This window comes from Lagenorhynchus albirostris, chromosome 9 (assembly GCF_949774975.1).
Source record: "Lagenorhynchus albirostris chromosome 9, mLagAlb1.1, whole genome shotgun sequence".
Lineage (NCBI taxonomy): Eukaryota > Metazoa > Chordata > Mammalia > Artiodactyla > Delphinidae > Lagenorhynchus > Lagenorhynchus albirostris.
The window spans coordinates 93,335,307-93,355,927 of NC_083103.1; the positions used below are offsets into that span (position 1 = coordinate 93,335,307).

General features: G+C 42.8%; 1 protein-coding gene across 6 annotated transcripts in view; it reads right to left on the reverse strand.

Moving 5' to 3' along the window:
* Positions 1 to 1,339, reverse strand: part of SIK3 (SIK family kinase 3) — a 246,560-nt gene extending 245,221 nt beyond the window's left edge. For all 6 annotated transcript variants that reach the window (XM_060160441.1, XM_060160438.1, XM_060160440.1 and 3 more), the window contains exon 1: positions 1,067 to 1,339. In XM_060160441.1, coding sequence (XP_060016424.1) covers positions 1,067 to 1,339 — 273 coding nt within the window. The remainder of the gene's footprint in view (positions 1 to 1,066) is intronic.
* Between the last annotated feature and the right edge of the window lie 19,282 nt (positions 1,340 to 20,621).

Genomic DNA, 20,621 nt, shown 5'->3' on the forward strand with positions numbered 1-20,621 from the left:
TTTCCTCCAAAAATGAATTTTCTATGTAAAATATTAAACGGATATGGCTTCCTAACTGACCTTGCCCAATTGCACCACCACAGCTCCACAAATCCCTTGGGAACCAAAGGGCCCCATGAGTGTCTGGGTTCCTCACACACCTCCTCAGTCACCAGGCTTTCCCCTCACCACTGACAGCCCACCCTGGGCTCTATAAGGCCCACAGTTCTGGACCCTCCAACAACTAAATATAACCAGCAACCCAGCTCTCCCAAACTGTTTAACCCCTGAGTACCTAGGGCCACCACAAACCTGGGCCCCCCTTGGGCCTCTGTTCCCTGACCCCCTTCCTGCAGAAAAATAAAGTGCTTTTTTTCCTCCACATTTCCCCATTTTTTTCATCGCCTCCTCCAATAATGCTGTCTGTCCTCAGACTCCCATTCCCACCATCTATCAGTCTTGGACGATCAAATGCTGATTGGTGCCTCTGTCAGAAGGTACCAGGTCCCTCATACCTCTCAGTACCCTGTACCCACCACATACCCTTGGGACGTGCCCCAGCTATCCTCGTTCCCCTCATAATCCCACATCTGCGGGCTGCCGGTTTCACCCGTTTTCCCCCCATCCTCCTGGTCCACATTTCCTATTCCCCTGCCCTCATTCCCTTAGGATTTCCTAACTGCTGGTTCCAGAGGCTTCTTAGCTTACTGCCTCCTGGCTCCGGGAGAGTTCCAAACCTCTTCTTTCCAATCATCCCTTCTACGACCCTCCGCACAGCCCAGGGAGCCCCCTCCCCATCCCCGGCTCCCTAGCTCCCCAGGTCCCCGCGCTCAGTGGCCCCCTGCGTCCCCTCTGCCGTGCAATTACCCTCTCCCGGGTCCCCCGGTGTCCCCCACCTTCTGCTCGCCCTCTCCGCACTCTCGCCCGACAGCCCCCTACCCGTTTCCCCGGTCCCCAACGCTCTCCCGAGCCCCGCTCCCGCGCCGACCCCTCAGCCTCGGTGTCGCGGGGCTCTCCTGCGCCCTCAGCACTCGGACGGTCCCGGGCCGCGCAGCCCCGCCGCCGCCCGGTCCCACCGCGCCACTACCTTGGCCTTGGTGACGAGGTGCGTGGCCCGCTTGACCACAGCGAAGTTGCCCTTGCCGATGGTGCGGTCGATCTCGTAGTAGCCGATGCGGGCAGGCACCGGCCCGCGGGAGGCCGGGGCTGAGGGACGCGGCGGGCCAGCCGCCGGGGGCACAGCAGCGGGGGCAGCCGGGGGCCCCGAGGCGGGCGGAGGCAGCAGGCGGCCCGCCGGCCCGGCTCCCCCCGCTCCGGCCCCGGCAGCCCCGCCAGCTCCGCTCGCCGCCGCCGCCGCCATCTTGTTGTGCAGTGAAACCTCCGGGGCCGCGGGGAGCCGGCGGGGGGGAGGGGGGGAGGGGGCAGAGGGGCGGGAAAAGAGGTGGGGGGGAGCCGGGGGACGTCACTCCGGGAGGCGGAGCGCCCGCGCCGCCGGGGCCTGGCGCCATGGCAACCGCTCGTCACGTGCCGACGCGCGTCACTGCCTAGAGCCATGGCAACCGTGACCTCACCGGCGAGCTCGACCTTCCCGCGTGGGCACGGTTCCTCGGGTGTCGGCTCCCGGGTGCCCCCCTTCGGGGAGGAGACAGTGGGCACCGCCAGTGTGCCAGCAGGTTCCAAGCCGCCGCAGCGTTGCCGGAGTCGGGGGGTGCTTATGCCTGACCCAAACCCGCCCTCGATCCCCCCGGAACAGCTAATGTGACGCCTAGTGTGACCTCTGTCCCAGTTCGGCAATCACCCAGGCTCCTTTAAAACAAAGTATTTCCTCATCACCAGAAATATTAGCACTGTCCCACTTTAGCCCTTGAGGCCCCAAAGGCAGGAATAGCTACAGTATCGAAGCAACTGTAACCAAGTCGGAAGCGAGGCAGGGGAATTCTTCAGTAAAATTCCTTCCTCTTAAAAAACCCAACTCACCCGGTACAACCACTCTAATTGTCACCGAATGTAGAGGAATGGGGAAATTAGGATTTGCGTGCTCAAGGGCGGAGAAACCAGCCCAAACACGCATTCCAGTCATTGGGTGGGTGAGGGCCAGAGCAGGGACGTCATTTTCCTTCCTCCCACCCCGTCTCTGAATAAGTCTATAGCTAGATGATTGTCAAAGAAGTGCCTGCGTCCTATTTCTGTCACTTGTAGAACCCTGATGAAGCAGTGGTGCACGTCATGGTTAAATGCGTTACGTCTGTTGGGCAAAATAAGTAAATAATAAAATAAAAATTCACCCTTACCAGCGACTCTCCAAGGACATTAAAGGTGATCAAATCAAATTCCAGTAGTAAATCTCATATCCCTTTTTCTTCTCTCCTGTGTTATCTGCTATTCCACACCCTCCAGAGCCCTCACTATCTCCCGGGTTTCCCCTCTTTCCCCCCCACCCTTTATTAAGTAGATGGGCTTTAACAGCTTCAGGTAGGGCCGGGGAGGGGTAGGCTACTGGACTGTCAATAACGAGATGGTCTGGTCAGGCAAGTGGGGAGGAGGGAAGGTTGTGAGCACTCCAATGCTGAAATGTATTCCTCCTTCCAGTCCTCACCCCTCCACATCTATGTCTCTCCTGATGGCAGAACTGTGTTGTCAGGTCACTGCATGTACAATATTAAAAACTGACACCCAGGGCACTGTGAATGTATGAGAAGCAGAGCCCCTATTTACTCTCTCTGACCAAAAGATATTTACTAGCTCTCTGATTCCCCATCTGACTATGAATAATGGCTGGGACTAGGACAGGACAGGGAGGTCATTCCACAATTGCCTTGAATCAATTCCCTGGTTGCTGTTCCAAATTACCAGCACAATTAACACTAATTGGCTTCTTTACTAGCAAATAAGGATAAGGATGAAGTGGTCCTCAGCTTCTTGCAGTGGTTAAGCCGTTTCATTGGTTGAGCTCATTCAATTGCATATAAATGATGGCATGTGGCCAGCCTCTCATCACTTTGACCCTAATCACCTGCCTCGAACAGGGACTGTATATTAACTTTGGTGCTGGGCCCCAGGGTCCCAGTTATACTATCTCCTTAAGGAAAGGAGGAGGATGGGGGTCTCAACAGAAAACTTATGAGCAGTAAGGCAAGGGGGAAAACTCTTTTGCTCCGAGGGCTGCAAGAGCAGCACTGAAACCATTCTCGTAACAACTTTACAGCCTCTCCTCCACCCATGGAGATCATTTGAACATCAGGTACAGCAACTTCTGCTGCTCTCTGGAGGGTGTCAAAAACAAAGAAGCCTCTGGGGAGAAACTAGAAAATGGAGCGTTGGTCTAACTTCCCAGAAGAAGAGGCAGGCAGATCACTCTTGTCCCTAGTAATGGCCAGAATGTGTATGCTGTGTATTATGTGATTTATGCTCTGTGCCTGTATGGATAGAGGCCAGTAGATGCTGTGTCCTATTGAGACTTGGACAAAGACTTGCTGGAGAGTTCTCTGAAGAGTCCTCTTTGGTGAGAATAATATAGAAAATTAGGGAGGGGATTGATGAACGAAGATCATCAGGGAAAAAGGAAAACAGTTTAGATGTATGTATTTAATAATTATTTGTCGAATACCAAGAACCGAGTTAAGTTTGGGAGGAACTCACAATAACAACAGTCTGCCAGGCACTATGCTAAGCAGTTTATATAAATGAACTTACTTAATCTTGAACAACCCTGTGAGACAGAATATATTATTATCCCCATTTTGCAGATAAGGAAAATGAGGCACAGAGGGATTAAAGGAGTTGACCATAGTCATAGGGCTAGAAAGTGAATCCTAGAATTAGCATTCAAACCCAGGAAGCCTACCTCTGGAAGGTGAGATCCTCCCCCACTGGATTATAAACCCTGTCAGAGTAGTAGCTAGTAGGAAAAGTAGTTCCCCCCAAAACTCAGTTTAGACCCAGGGAAGAAGAAGACTTGGAGAGTTCTGGAGAACAGGGCAGAGCAGGCACCGAAGCATATCAATAAAGAACAACAGATAGCAAAACTGATTGAAGTGATGGCTTTACTTGCAAGTAGCTCCAGAAAGAGGCTCACTACTTATTGTGCAGGAGTTTTGCTGCCCTTAGAAAACAGACGGGAAGGTGTGTTCCTGCCCTGCTGCAGACTCAGAGGGGTAGCTTGAGGGCTGGATTCTCGGAGTCCTGCAGTCCAGGGTGGAGACAGAGCTAGCCACCACCCAGCTTCCAATCCACCACCATAACAATTTGCTCTTTTCTAAAAAAGCAAAAGATAGATTCAAAGATGAAAATGAGACATTTTCCTCCATAATGTCATTGCGTTTTGTTTCTAAAATTTGAAAAGGGCAAACCAAGGCATTCTTGATGGATAGGATAGGCCCTTAAGAACTTCTGGAAGTGATGCAAAACCTCTGAGGACCTAAGGTCTGAGTGGGGAGTGATATAAGCAGTGGGAGGGAATACATTAACTCTTTTAAAGTCTGCAGAGCAGTTTACCAACAACCCGAAAGGAAACTGCAGCCTCACCACATAACTCCATAGATTCTCAGAGGCATCGGAACCTTGAAGAAAGTCTAACGCCTCACTCTACATTGTCCCAGCTCATTACTGCTCTGAAAGAAGCTAGCATTATATGAGCATTCAGTGACACAGAAGCATTATTCAGAAACTCTGTATGACAAAAGGCAACATCATATAATGTTTACATGCCACATATTCCCAAACAAGGCCATCATTAACCAGTTATAAATTCTGCCGTCACACAGAAATCAGGTCACTGTTGGATACACATTGTCAGGACACTCAGTGTGCCCTGGTTCTCTGGGTGAGCTGAAGGTGCATCTTCTCTCTGTTGGGGCAGTGCTCTGAGTTACCACCTCAGCTCTTGCCTTTCCTTTCCTATCCCAGACGAACCTAGTCATGACCAAGTGCATCCTCTGCGTGCCCAGAAACAGGTCTGAGCGAAGTAAGTACATAGTCTCCTGCTGTAAAATATCTTGGGGAGGGGGCTTGAGAGCAGCTTTCGGTCAAGGATTTTCTGTCCTGCTTGCCTACATTTTTCTTTTTAATGCAACCATTCAAGCTACTAAATGAAACATAAAAATTACCCTTACTACTTTGCATATGGCCTAGGATACGGTTTAAGCATTTTTAGATTATTATTAAATAATTACCCTTTAGATCATCCAAAAGACCTTTAAGTGTGATTTGTTTTAAGGTTTTCTGCATTCTTAGATGTGACTATATTATCATTTGGGATCAATGTTTTCCTCAGGTAAATACACCTGTGGTTTTATAAGGAAAATCAGTGGGAAAATACATTTAGTAAAGAAAAAGAGCTCATTCAGAACAACTTTTTTCACAAAAGGATATGATCCTTAAGGTAAGTCACACTTAGTTACTCTGTGATCAACTCCCAAATATTTACACTAATTAAAAAAATATGTTTGGGGCTTCCCTGGAGGTCCAGTGGTTAAGACTCTGCACCAATGCAGGGGACACAGTTTCGATCCCTGGTTGGGGAACTAAGATCCTGCATGCTGCACAGCTCGACCAAAAAAAAAAAAAAAAAACTATATATATATATATATATATATGTTTAACAATTTCTTTCTTTCTCTTAAATGAAAAGTGTGATACTCAACAAGTATTAAGATTTTGGCATATTTGGATCCTTTTCTTTCCCTTGAATATAGAAGTGTATCTCAATTCTAGGAATTCACCTCATTTCACAGAAAATAAAGGCACATTTCAAAGGTCTACGTTAGACAGAAGTTCTTTATTTCCCTGGGTCTAAACCGACAGAACTGCAGCTTTCCTCTTTTCACTTTATCTTCACATCTCTCCTGACTACAAAGCCATCATCTCTGCTACACCTGCCTTGGGAATTGCCTCTCAGTTTTTAGTGCTCACCTTCAAACAGCCCTGCATTGTTTTGGTAGACACTACAGAAACACTGTTTTCACACTGTTTTTACGGCAGCTTCCTTTCATTATAATTGGGGTTTGCTTAATTTTTCTACCAGCCTTTCCAGCTATTGGTTAAGAAAAATTTATACTATTGGGATTGATTTCTGTAGATAGCTAATCTACCTTTGTTTGCTTCATTCCCACCACAATTTTCCTCAGTTAAACTAGAAAATCCATCATCTGCCTCTAAGGCCGAAAGTAGCCCTCTCCCTTGTCTGCAGCGACACCTGCTGGTCAAAGTTCTAAACTACATGATTCCTAGCTGGACTCCCTTTTCCATTCCACTTAGGCTTTCTAGTCCTCTCTGTTTAAACTACAGGCAGTTGAAAACCACAATCCCACAGCAGGAGCCAGGAAGCTGGAATCCAAATGCAAGCCGGCTCCAGGAAGCTGGATGTCTCTATGGCCAAATAGAAAGTACAGTGGGCTAAAGTTACAGTGGCTCTTTGGGCTGGGATAACAGTCCACAACTGTGGCTTTGTGCCACCCAGGGATGTCTCCGGTTATCCCTAGAGTCCTCGTGGCATTTTAAAAGACTTCTTTAGGGTGAAATTATTTCTGTTTGTTCTTATTTTTAAAATAATTTTATTCCTTTGGCATGTTTAAAGGGCAGCCTGGAATAATGAGTAAAAAGAGTGAGGGTTAGACCTCGCTTAGACAGTTAGACCTAAGCTTTCCAGTGGGCTTTTCCACTTCCAGGTTCATCTCTAAGCCTCAGTTTCCTTTTCTGGAAAATCACTCCTACTTTGTGCGATTTTTAGAAGAATCAACTCTCATAAATATGTAGAGGAACCTGGATTAGAGTCTGGTACATAGCATGCACTTAAGTATTAATTTTCTCCCTCTCAGTGCTAAAAGCATATAGACAACAACATGCTGCTTTCCAAATCACTTTCAAAAGATTAGGAAGATTGAGAATAGAATTAGGGCTGCAAAAATGGATTAACTTCAGAGTTAAAAAGAGAAAATTATAGTTTTAAATGTTTTGGTTGGTTCACTAAGCATGTACAGTTCAGTCTTTAGAGGTTGGACATATTTGTGTTTATGGTGCAATTCTATATGTCCAATGAAAGCACTCTCACAGCTTCATAAAGTAGTTATTATTCCACTTTATAGATGGTCAGTCTACTTGACCAATCTGATGATTGGCTCACACAGCCAGGACATGGTGAATCTGGAAGCAAATCCAGGCCTTTGAAACTCCGAAGTGAGTTGTCTTCCCAAACTTTAGAGTATTCCAGTGTCTATGGTCTGTTTAAAAAAAAAGATGCCAATGATTTTTTTCTCCTAAAATTTATTCAAAATATATATGTAAGAAAAATACTACAATATTTTTATCATTGCTATGCAACAGTCTGAGAAATTGTGTGCATTTCCAAACTTTCTGCAGAATGCAAGTGCTCTGTGAAAACACTATAGGAGCTCTATGAGAAAGAAAAATTCAATCCTGGTGGCATTTTTTCCTTCTAAAATTCATTTAAAACCATATATGTAAAAATTACTGATTATACTTATAATAATGTCTTTATTTTATGCAATAATCTGCCTTTAAGAAACTAAACACTTGTATGTGGTTTTTAAGTCTATTTTTCAAAATAAAATTAAAACGCCCTAATTTCTTTTTATTCTTAATTAAGATGATAACATTGAGTTAAATTCTAAGTTAAAAATAGGGGCAAGATATGATGAAGTAGGATAATAGGGTTTAACCTCCGACCCTACCACGACTCTAAGCTCTGAGTTGAGCCACATTCCACTAAAAGCTGGATGTGGAAACCAAAGTAGGAATCAAATCCTCCATCCTTACATTTCATACCAATTTTAATAACAACTTCGATTTCTCTAGAGATTTTTTTCCTGTGACTTCCAAGCATCAAGTATTTATGGATTCATTGTTTAGTTAAGTCCAATTCAAACTCTTGCAACCTGGCTGCAACTTCTTTTTCAGCTTCTCAAGTTTCATGTATCTTCCCACCCAGCCCTTCTCCACCCAGGAGTGCCATGGGCTCCTTTCCTGTCAAAGTACATTCTGCACTTTCTCCTTAACCTTTGCTCCTGCTTCTCCTTGTGTTTGGAATACCCTTGAAGCTCACCCATCTGTTATTTGAAATTCTACTACTTCTTTAAAGCACAGCTCAGCGCAGGAGTTTTACAATCTCTGTAAAAATTAGTCACAGCTTTTTTTTCCCCCCTGGGGCTCCCAAGCATGAGTTCACATCCTGACTCCACAACATATTCGTTGTGTGATCTTAAGAAAACTACTTAACCTCTCTGGGCCTCAGTTCTTCAACTGTAAAATAGGTATAATAACAACACCTATTTCACAGGAGTATTGAATAACTTGCTACATTTAAAATACAGTAGTGATAATTGGTGCTCTACGAATGATTGCTAAGACTATTATTATTATTAATCTATTGTAGCATTTTTAACAGCCTAACTTATTTTTAACAGTCTAACCACTTTACATGAATGGCTCTCTAACTAAATAGCAATCTCCAGATAGGCAGGAACATATCTGTTTTGTTAGCTACTATCCAGGTCTTCACTCTGTGCCTGGGACACAATAAATACTCAGTAGATATTTCTTAAATAAATTAATGCCTCCCCGTTAAATTGTGATTTCCTTGAGGCCAAGGACTTCTGTATGTTCAGAGCATTTCTTCATCACTTTATTTCAACATGTACAGAAACTAATGCAGTGCTGGTACCTTGCAGCACTCAGCATATACTTGCAAAAGTAAAGCAAGAGAAAAATAGGAAAGTTTTATCCGAAAGTGAATACTCTCTCTCTTCTGAGAGTTCAGGCAGACATGACTGGTGCTCTAGGGCTGTCATCCAAAATCTAACTTTGTTCTGAGCAGTTTATCTTGCAGAAATGTGGGGAGCCCATGGCACTTCTTAAAAAGCCAAAAGAAAAGTGAAGGGTTTGCTGGGCAATCAAGCACCCTCCAGAAAACTGAGCACATAGGACTCTGCCCCTGCAAGGAAACAGAAGGCTGGAAGAAGGGTACAAGAAGGGGTAGTTGGCAAAGATCCCATTTGGACTTCGATTTGAGAGAAAGGAAAGATGAAAGAGTCCTAACTACTATTAAATCATGACCCCAAGACTGCATAAGAGCTAAAAATAGTTTCTCCAAAGGGGTAGTTTAATCTCGTTCTGTCCCCAGGACAAGTGGGAAGCCATTGATTCTACTTCTTCACTGTCGTTATTTGTTAGACTCTAACCAGGTCTCCAGGGAAAATAAAGCCTTTTAAAAACTCCCCTGTCCACTCTTTCCACCTCTTTGAACATTGTACCAGAGGTTCCAGAAAGGGCAATTAGGCAAGAAAAAAGAAATAAAAGGCATCCAAATTGGAAAGGAAGAAGTAAAACTATCTCAGTTTGCAGATGACATGATCTTGTATATAGAAAATCCTAAGGAATCCACTAAAAAACCATTTGAACTAATAAGTGAGTTCAGCAAGGTTGCAAGCTGCAAGAGAAATATACAAAAATCAATTATATTTCCATACACCAGCAATGAAAATTCTGAAAATGAAATTAAGAAAACAATTCCACTTATAATAACATCCAAAGGAATAAAATACTTAGACATACATTTAACAAAAGAAATGCAAGACTTGTACACTGAAAACAACAAAACATTGTTGAAAGAAGACCTAAATGAGTGGAAAGATGTCCATAGATTGAAAGACATAATATTGTTAAGATGACAATACTCCTGCAATTGATCTGCAGATTCAATGCAATTCCTGTCAAAATCCTACTTGACTTCTTTTGCAGAAATTGACAAGTTGATCCTAAAATTCACATGAAAATGTAAGGGTCCTAGGATAGTCAAAACAATCCTAAAAAAAAGCAAAGTTATAGGACTCACACTTCCCTGTTTCAAAACTTACTACAAAGCTACAGAAATCAAGACAGTGTGGTACTGGCATAAAATCATATATATCAATGCAAAAGAATACAGTTGGGCTTCTACCTCACACCATACACAAAAAGTTAACTCAAAATAGATCATAGACTTAAAAGTAAGAGTTATAAAACTCTTAGAAGAAAATGTAGGAGTAAATTTTCATGACTTTGGGTTGCCAATGGTTTCTTAGCTATGACACCAAAAGCACAGCAGACAAATAAATGATAAATTGGACTGCTTCAAAATAAAAATGTAAATAATAATAAATAAATTTGTGCTGTAAACAATACCATCAAGAAAGTGAAAAGATTACTTATCGAATGAGAGAAAATATTTGCAAATCATATATCTGATAAAGACTTGTATCCAGAATATATAAAGAATTCTTACAACTTAATACGCAAAAGACAAATAATCCAGTTTAAAAGTAGACAAAAGATTCGAATAGGTATTTTTTCAAAGAAGATCTACAAATGATCAATTAGCACATAAAAATATACTCAACACTACTAGTCCTTAGGGAAATGCAAATCAAAACCACAGTAAGATACTACTTAATGGCCACTAGGATGGCTAAAATAAAAAAGACAGACAATAAAAAGAGTTGGTGAGGATGTGGAGAAATCAGAACTTTCATACATTGCTGGTGGGAATACAAAATAGAACAGTCATTTTGGAAAAATAGTTTGGCAGTTCCTCCAAAAGTCAAACACAGAGTTACCATATGACCAATTCCAACTCCTACGTATAGCCAAGAAGAATGAAAACATGTTCATACAAAAATTTGTACACGAATGTTCATAGCAGCGTTATTCGTAGTAGCACAAAAGCAAAAACAACCCAATGTGTATTAACTGATGAATGGATAAGCAAAATATGGTATATCCATATAATGGATTATTATGCAGCAATAAAAATAAATGAAGTCCTGATACATGCTACAACAGATGAACCTTAAAAACATTTTGTTAATATGTATATGTATAACTGATTCACTTTGTTATAAAGCAGAAACTAACACACCATTGTAAAGCAATTATACCCCAATAAAGATGGTAAAAAAAAAAAAAAACATTTTGCTAAGTGAAAGAAGATACAAAAGTCACATATTGTATGATTCCATATATATTAAATGTCCTGAACATGCAAATCCATAGAAACAGAAATTAGATTAGTGGTTGGCTAGGGCTGGCAGCATTGGGCTATAGGGAGGAATGGGTATGATTACTAATGGATACAGCATTTCCCTTTCGGGTAATAAAAATATTCAAAACTTAGATTGTGGTGATGATTGCACAAGTCTGGGAATATCCTAAAACCCTTACCTTGTACACTTTAAATAGGTTAATTTTATGATATGTGAATTATATCTCAATAAAGGTGATAAATTTTTTTATTAAAGAGAAACTCATCAGGAAGAAATTCTCTACCAATAGAGATCCGGCTAAAAGGAGTTCAGTAAAGACGGGGTGGGGGTGGGGGCAGGAATCAAGCTTTTCATCCAAGCACCAAGGTCTTTGTGAGAAGAGGTGCTTTCAGGGAAGCCAGTGGGGAGGGTTAAAGTCTGAACTACTCTTCGACCTGTAGAATCCAGAATCAGAGTCAGTTTTATTTCTATAAAGAACACACACTTCAGGGAAAGAAGAGTGTATGAGAAATATCTCAGGGAGGGAGAATTTCACAGGAAGAGGAAATAAAATGTCTCCCCATTTCCATTCATCAATTTTATTGAACAAGAGCTCTCAAAGATACAAACCCAGCTTCATATGCAATGACTTAAATAGGCCACCAGGCACAGGGCTTCCCTGTGGCGCAGTGGTTGAGAGTCCGCCTGTTGATGCAGTGGACACGGGTTCGTGCCCCGGTCCGGGAAGATCCCACATGCCGCGGAGCGGCTGGGCTCGTGAGCCATGGCCGCTGAGCCTGCGCATCCGGAGCCTGTGCTCCGCAACGGGAGAGGCCACAGCAGTGAGAGGCCCGTGTACTGCCAAAAAAAAAAAAAGAAAAGAAAAATAGGCCACACCGCTGATCCCACTGATCAGCTGGCAACCTTGTCCTGCAGTCCCTGAAGAATCCCTCACAGTTATAAGAAGCTCATCTGGTTCGGTGGCAGTAGAAATGTCTGCTTATTTGTTGTCTATTCCTTGTTGATAGACCCCAAGGGTTGTTGATTGTAGTCTCATGGGCTGAATTATTTTCAGCTACCACGTGTTTATGTAGTACCCTGTATGTTGGAGGAGGTCATCAAAAGGATGTGACTGCTGGCTGACCCTTCAGGTGGACCAGGGCAATTGGAGGTTCCTCACTCCCTTCCCTGTCTTTGGAAGGTACACTCTGCCTACCTTTCCCTCAGTAGGAGCTGTTCCAAGGATGCAGCCTTGAGAGAGTAGGGTGTTGTGGAACCCATCTGGACTGAATATGTGACTGAACCCAGTTAAGACCTCTATATAAACTTTTAAGATTCTAGTGCGGGGGTATGGAGACTTATTCATCTTGCCTCCGCCCAAGACAAGCATTGTAAATACGTTCCCTTGCTTATTAAACCTGCCACCTACCAATTTGGAGAGGTTGGCCTCTTTCTTCATTCTCTCCTTGCCCTCTGTGTAAGGGGGCCCGTTTGCAAACCAACCCTGTCGACTTGGGGGGAAAAAATTGAACATGCATACCACTAAAGCTGGGGTTTCACAGCAGCAAAGATGCAGTCACGGGACCAGCTGTTCCAAGTATGTGACAGACCCAAGAGGAGATCATGAATTACATCTCCTCCGGGATGGGGTTTGAGGTATGAATTGGGGAAAGAACTAGAATAATATTCACTTGCCACACCAAAATAATGGAAAGAGGTTAGCAAAGTTTCCATAGAAGACAGTACAGCAAAGCTGCGCAAAGTACATCAAAAGTAGTGGGATAAAGAAAAGATCTAAAACAAAACAGAGCAGACCGCTTAACTTCAAGTTATATAAACCAACAAGCCATAACCACCTCCTACATTGTGTACATGAACGAGCTTCAGTGAAATGAACTCCCTGTCTTTGAGAAGCTGGTCTAAAAATTTTTTTCTTTAATTTACAAAGACAATACTATGCTGTAGTTGATTCTGTAGCAAAAATTTCCTTTCCCAGGGAAATAGCCGAGGTGTACATTAGCATTGCATCTGATAATATGAAATATATGATCAGCACTTAGAAAGAGGGACAGATAGAATGTCGGAATTTGTGGCTGATAAAAAGGAATGCTGGGTAGTCAAGAGACAGAAAGCAACAGAGGAGGAACCTAGGATGCCAGTTCAACTCGATAAAATCAGAGCATTTCATACCAGAAAGGATCCTGTATCTTGTTTTTCAATCCCCTTATGTTGCAGCTGAAAAAACTAAGCCTTAAAGGGATGAAGCTATGAAAGGACTTGTCTGAGCTCACACAGATAGTAGCAGGGTTGGAATCTGAAACGACATCTTCTGACTCTCTCCTTACGAAGCCAGCACTTTTGCCTTCACACTGTTTCCTCCCAGGAGCAAGTCAAGAAAAGCCTAGGAACCAAAGGACCAAAGCAGCAACGAGGGATCTTCTCCTTACCATTACTATGGCAGGTGAGAGATCTGGGAGTCAAAGGCAAAGAAAGAGTGGGCTGTGAGGTGTGTATTACTTAGCTCACGTTGCCAGAACAAAATAGATAGACTGGGTGACTTACACAAAAGGAACTTATTTCTCATAATTCTGGGAGCTGAGAAGTCCAAGGTTAAGATGCTAGCAGATTCAGTTCCAGGAGGAAGAGTTTCTTCCTGGCTTGGAGACGACTGCCATCTTGCTGTGTCCTCACCTCTCAGAAAAAGAGAGCTCTGGTCTCTCTTCCTATAAGGACACAAATCCCATCACGGGGACCCCATTCTCAGGAACTCATCTAAACCTAATTACCTATCAAAGGCATCACATTGGAGGTTGGGGCTTCAATATATGAATTTGGGGGCGGACACAAACATGCAGTCCACAACAAGGTCTCAGAGGTCCAAGCAAGAGAAGACCCCAAACACAAGACAGCAAGTTGAAAAAGAAAGGAAAAATGATGAAATAAAAATGGGTTGCCCTGGACTTCACTGGTGGTGCAGTGGTGAAGAATCCGCTTGCCAATGCAGAGGACACAGGTTCGATCCCTGGTCTGGGAAGATCCCACATGCCGCGGAGCAACTAAGCCCGTGAACCACAACTACTGAAGCCCGCGTGCCTGGAGCCCGTGCTCCGCAACAAGAGAAGCCACCACAATGAGAAGCCCACTGCAGTGAGAAGCCCGCGCACTGCAATGACAAGCAGCCCCCGCTCACTGCAACTAAAGAAAGCCTGCGCGCAGCAACGAAGACCCAACGCAGCCATAAATAAATAAGTAAATAAATAATTTAAAAGAATCTTAAACCAAAACTAGAAAACCAAAGTGTTGTCCTTAGTCCTCTTTCACAGCTCCTGCTGAGATAGGGAGGATAAAGAGAGGTCATACAGAGGGAAGATTGAAGCTAGATTGAGAGTATAAGCACTGTAGGTGGTCCCTGATGCGCCAGCAGTGCCGTAATGGTAAGAGACCTTCACTGGAGTCAGTTAATAGAGGGTCAAGGCTCAGCTCCACCACTGAGGATCTTGGGACATCTTGACAGCTTGGAACATCTCAACTGCAAAATGAAGATACTGATAACCTAACTACAGGGTGGTTATAAAAACTAAATGAGGTAATGTTTATAAAACTACTTTGCAAATTATGGAGAGTTGTGTAGGTTTGTTTTGCTGAATGTTAGGATAGTTATGGGACTACGCTAGTGTTACAGATACAAAAGGAGTAGAAAGCATGGTTTCTGATCTCCAGTATCTCGTGATCCTATAAGTATAAATAAGGCTTACAAACATGAAAAGCCTTTAGGATAGCACATGCCTGCACAGGGTTGATCAGGGATCTCATCTTGTCCATTGCAGGTGACTCTGTTATGGCTGCTGTGTCTGGCTAGCTGGTAGGGTGGCTTTAAGGAAGTTTATTTGCCAGAAGCCTGTGGTGCCTTATATGAGAGACCTCCTCCTAGGGGAATATGGAATCAGGCATGACAGGCACACCAAGAATTAGTGCCTTGGTCACCTGTGTGGAGTGTGGTTGTTACTACTCAAATGCAACACTGCCCTAAACACTTAGCTGAAGATCCAGGCCTCAGAGAAAAGACAAGTCTGTGGACATTGCAAAGAGCTGTTTGCCTATCTCTATAACACACTGGAGCTCAAACAACATGCTTTGGGACCACTCTCTGAGTGTATAACACAAAAGAGTGATAGAAATTATTCCCTACCCTGCTGCAAACCATGTGCTCCTTTGATACCCAGTAGACACCCAGTGGAGCAATGGGAAAGACCCATAGAACCCGGAAGAAAGAGCAGAGTCATGGCAGTGCCAGCCTGCAGAGGTGTCAGTTTCCAGCAAGGACTGCAGCACAATAACTGAATGCGACAGTGTGTGTATTGTTGCCATCAGAGCGGTGACAGTCCCTAGCAGAAACTGCCATGCCAGGCAGCGTGGTCGGAGACAGTGTTCATAGCTCAGCTTAGAGCAGCAGCAGCTCTTGATCAAGCATTGTGGATATTTTGGGAATGAAGGATGTTAGGTAGCCTATGGAGCATCCAGGAACATTGGGGTGGGGGTGGGATTTGCAGAGGGATGGGGCCCCTGTATTATCAGGTGAGCGGTAAAAGGCCAGCAAAAAAGTTCATGTAATACAGTCATTTCAGATAACAAAAAAGGTCAGTAGACTGGAATCACTGACATCACAGAGGAGGTGGCCACTGGACCTTGAAGTTGTTCACCATGCATGTTTAAATATTGAAAGATGCCTCTTAGCCCACAAGTCATAGAGCAAACATTCAACTATTAATTCTCCAACACCCAAAGTGCCAAGTGAGTTTTAAAAGAGCCCTTTTTAACACCACTGTGCCAGACTAAGAGGTAGCAAGTCTACCTCGCAGGTAATTCTTGCCATTTGCCTATACCCGGAGAAGCTGCTGCCTCTGCTTTTTCCAAAGAAAGCCTTCTCTGTGTTCTCCCTTGCCCCAGGGACCCAAAGGAGACAGAGGCTCCTTAGCTCTACCCCTGGTGAATAGGTTGGTTGAGTCTCTCATGTCTCCCAAAAAAGTCAGAAACAAGTGGTAGCTGGGGATACAATAGATCTAGATTATGCATAGCCCTTGCCCACTGAAGAGTCCCTGCAAAGATGGTCGCCAGTGTTGCTTAGGGAACCTGCAGCAGTAAATATCAAGTGGTGTGGTGGTTGCCATAGGCAACACTCTATCTTCCCTGAAAACAAGAGGCAGGTGTTCCCTTTGCATCTTTAATACATTGGGGATGAAGCTATGGAGGTAGGGAGAAAAATTGATTGTCCTTAATCCTGAATTTATTTTAAAGGTGACTACTCAATGAATTGGAAGCTGAATCTCCTTTAGGATTTCCTATGGTGGAAAGGATTTTTCAGTCTCCTGTTTTGGAGGAGAGACAATAACCAGCGATCTAGCTAAGTTACAAGTAAATCAAATGAAACTTAATGATGATAATAAAAGTTTCAAAGTTTATAAGCTTGTTTCCTGAATGTAACCAAAGAAAAGGGTGTAAAATCAGTGGTTCTTAACCTTTAGTGCCCCTAATATTCAGCTAGGAAATTTGCCTCAGGAATTCTAAATCAATGAGTCTTAGTTGAGGCATAGGCGGTGGCACCTTTACTTACTCTTCTTTCCACCACTATCAAGAGTTTGCAAGCAACTTATTCAACTGAAACTTTGGAGCCTTCAACAGACTTGTTGAAATGATTGGGGAAAAGCTAAGAAATTCATAAAACATAGGAGCCTGAAGACACGATTTTCTCCTTGAATGCTGATCCTTTCACTGACAAACTCCTTCCCTGTCCCAAGATCCCACCACTTCTGAGATTGGGAGAAGTTTGGAATATACCTAGAGCAAAAGAGATGAAACAGCTATTGGCAGGATTTTACCAGTTCATTCTTCCTATTGCTACAGAATAGCTACTCTCTGGGCTACAGATCCTAGAAATGGTGAAGAGGAGAAAATTAAGAGTCCCAGTTGGGCTTCAGGTACCAGTCCTCCTCTAAGCATGTAAAGGTAAATTTCAGGCTTCTGGTGGTTGTATATACTGCCCTGATGGCCCTCAAATTACAAAGCCCTTGATCAAATTATTGTAAGATCAATTCTGACCACATCCTCTACTTAATTCTGGTTGCTGGTTATCTTAGCTCAGACTGCCATAACAAAACACCAGAGACTGGATGACTTATACAACAGAAATTTTTGAAGTTGATTTATAGTTGATTTACAATGTTTGAGGCGTACAGCAAGGTGATTCAGTTATATATGTATACATATATGTGTGTATATATGTATATTCTTTTTCAGATTCTTTTCCATTATAGGTTATTACAAGATATTGAATACAGTTCCCTGTGCTATACAGTAGGTCCTTGTTGTTTATCTATTTTATATATAGTAGTGTGTATCTGTTAATCCCAAATTACCAATTTATCCCTCTCCCTCCCTTTCCCCTTTGGTAAGCATAGTTTGTTTTCTATGCCTGTGAGTCTATTTCTGTTTTGTAAATAAACTCATTTGTATCATTTTTTTTAGATTCCACATATAAGTGATATCACATGATATTATACAACAGAAATTTATTTCTTACTATTCTTGAGGCTGGAAGTCCAAGATCAAGGTGCCTGTATGGTCAGGTTCTGGTGAGAGCTCTCTTCCTGGTTTGGAGAAGGCAGCCTCCTGGCTGTGTCCTCACATGGCAAAAAGCAAGGGAGCTCTGGTCTCTTCTTTTTCTTATAAGGACACTAATCCAGTCATGGGGTCCTACCCGAATGACCTCATCTAAACCTAATCATTTCCCAAAGGTCTATCTCCAAATAGCACATTGGGGGTTAAGGCTCCAATGTGTGAATTTGTGGGGAACACAAATATTTAGTCCATAACGTTGGTTGATTGCTTTATTTATTTATTTTTTAAATTCTCGGAGTCCCATTCTGCCCAGGACACTTCCCCTTTCTCTACCTTTTAAAACTTTTTATTATGAAAAATTTCAAACACAGAAATGTAAAGAGAATAGTACAATGATCCCTTATTTGCCTATATTCCAACTAAGTTATCACCTCTCTGCCTCTCTTTTTTCATTGGTCCCAACCTCCAACACAACAAGACAAGTAGTTTCTATGAAGACAGAAGCTGTGTTTATTTGGCATCCCTAGGATCAGGTAAAATGGCTGGCTCATGGGCACTTAATAAGTTGTTGCTGAATCAGTCCACTATGAAAATGACACTGTGCAAATGTGCTAGATGTTACGGGAGGTGCCAAGATAAATTAGACCCAGTTCCCGGCCTCAAGGAGTTTATAATCTAGAGGGGAAGTAATGGAGTCCACCTCACACTGGGTGAAAACTACCTGCCAGATACAGAAAGTGTATCTGTGTAAGATACATAGGTATCTATTCCCTGGGGCACAGTCAGACTCTAATCAAGGAGTTACTCTTCCTACCAAAGGAAAAGAGTCTTATTTTCCTCATCTCTACAAGAGAGGTGGCAAGAACACCAAGGGCTCAGATAAGCGCTCAGAACAGAAACCTGCAGGGTCAGACAAATGAAAAGAGAACTCATTCCTGGGAAGTGGGCATTTCACAAGAAGTGATAATGTGAGCAAACCTCTTCTGAAAGAAGGTGGCCAGGAGTTGGGTACCAAAAAGGAATGGTAAGCAATTGTAGATGAGGAGCTGGAGAATTGTCCACTAACAATAAGGGCCCTGATGCAAGAGGTCACATCCTAACCTAGATCGGATGGGACAGGAATAGCAGAGTTGCATAGAAAGTGGAGCAGGAGAATCTGAGATGGGCAGAGGAGACCAGAAGTCTTCAAGCCATAACTGCTTAAAGACCTCAGTAAGAAAAGAACTAGAAATTACTATAAGAACCCTACTCTAAACTAGCTTTTAGTAGGTCGCAAACAATTTTATTCAAGTTAACTCTGTGGTGAATTGTATTATGTTTCTCATTCCAGGTTATGAGTTCATTCTAAATAAAATCCTTAACAAACATGCCCTTAAGAAGGTTTATTTCCATCAGGGAGTGCCCCACATAGTGCTAAGACATGTATTCAAACAGATGCAATGCCAGATGCCCACAGAAGACACAGGTGAAGTATTATGGAATCTCAGAGGAAGGAGAAATTTTCTTTTCAGCGGTTACAATCAGGGAAGCTTTGTGGAAATGGATATTTCAATTGGATCTTGAGAGATGGGTGAGATATGGACGCATATGGGAGATCAGAACAGGACATTTCTTAATAATAGCCACCTTTTTGTTTGGTTGGTTGTTGCTTTGTTTTTAATACAAACTACGTACAATTTTCAAATTTAGAAACTGGTAATAACACTTAACCAGTGTGGCTAAGAAGTGAGTTTGGTTGCAGTTCCAGATCTTCTGTGTACCACCCTGGGCTCGTTTCCTCCTTGTTTAGTTGGAATGTTTTCTTGGCTCAGAATTCTGAATTTTATGCGTTTACACAAAATTCAGTCTATATTGGACCCGCTCCCATTCCCACCATCACCCCCTCAAACCCAGGTGTGTTCTCTTCCTTAGCTTTCTCAATGCACATGTGATGATATGTAGATGATAAATACAGAAAGACACATTAGGGGATTTGCTTGGTTTTTTTTAATCAATAGACTAATTTTTTGAGCAGTCAGGTTTACAGAAAAACTGAGCAGAAAGTACACAGTTCCCAAATACCCCTTACCACTCCCGCACCCACGTTTCCTATTTTATTAACATCATGCTTTAGTGTGGTACATTTGTTATGATTGATGAGTCAATATTGACACATTATTAACTAAGGTCTGTGTATGTATGGTCCATAGCTAAGGTCTGTGTATGTATGGTCCATACATCTCCAAATATATAATGACATGTATCCACCATTACAGTATCATACAGAATAGTTTCACTGCCCTAAAAATTCCCCTATGTTCCACCTGTTCATTCCTTCCTCCACACCCCAACCAGTGATCTTTTTACTGTTTCCACAGTTTTGCCTTTTATAAATGTCCTATAGTTAGAATCCTATAGTATACAGTCTTTTCAGATTGACTTCTTTCACTTAGTAATATGCATTTACGTTTCTTCTGTCTTTTCATGTCTTGATAGCACATTTCTTTTCAGTGCTGAATAATATTCCATTGTCTGGATATACCACAGTTTGTTTATTCACTCGCCTACTGAAGGACATCTTGGCTGCTTCCAAGTTCTGGCAATTATGAATAAAACTGCCTTAAATATTCCTGTGCAGGTTTTCATGTGGACTTACGTTTTCAACTCATTGGTTAAATTCCGAGGAGCATGATTGCTGATTGCTGGATCATATGGTAAGAATTTGTTTCATTTTGTAAGATACCACCAAACTGTCTTCCAAAGTGGCTGTATAGTTTTGAATTCCCACCAGCAATGAATGAGCGTTCCTATTGCTGCACATCCTTGCCAGCATTCGGTGTTGTCAATGTTCTGGATTTTGACCCTTCTAATAGGTGTGTAGTGGTATCTCGTTGTTTTATTTGCAATTCCCTAGTGATATATGATGTGGAGCATCTTTTCACCTGAGTATTTGCCATGTGTATGTTTTCTTTGGTAAGATGTCTGTTCAGCTTTTGCCCATTTTTAGATTGGGTTGTTTGTCTTCATATTACTGAG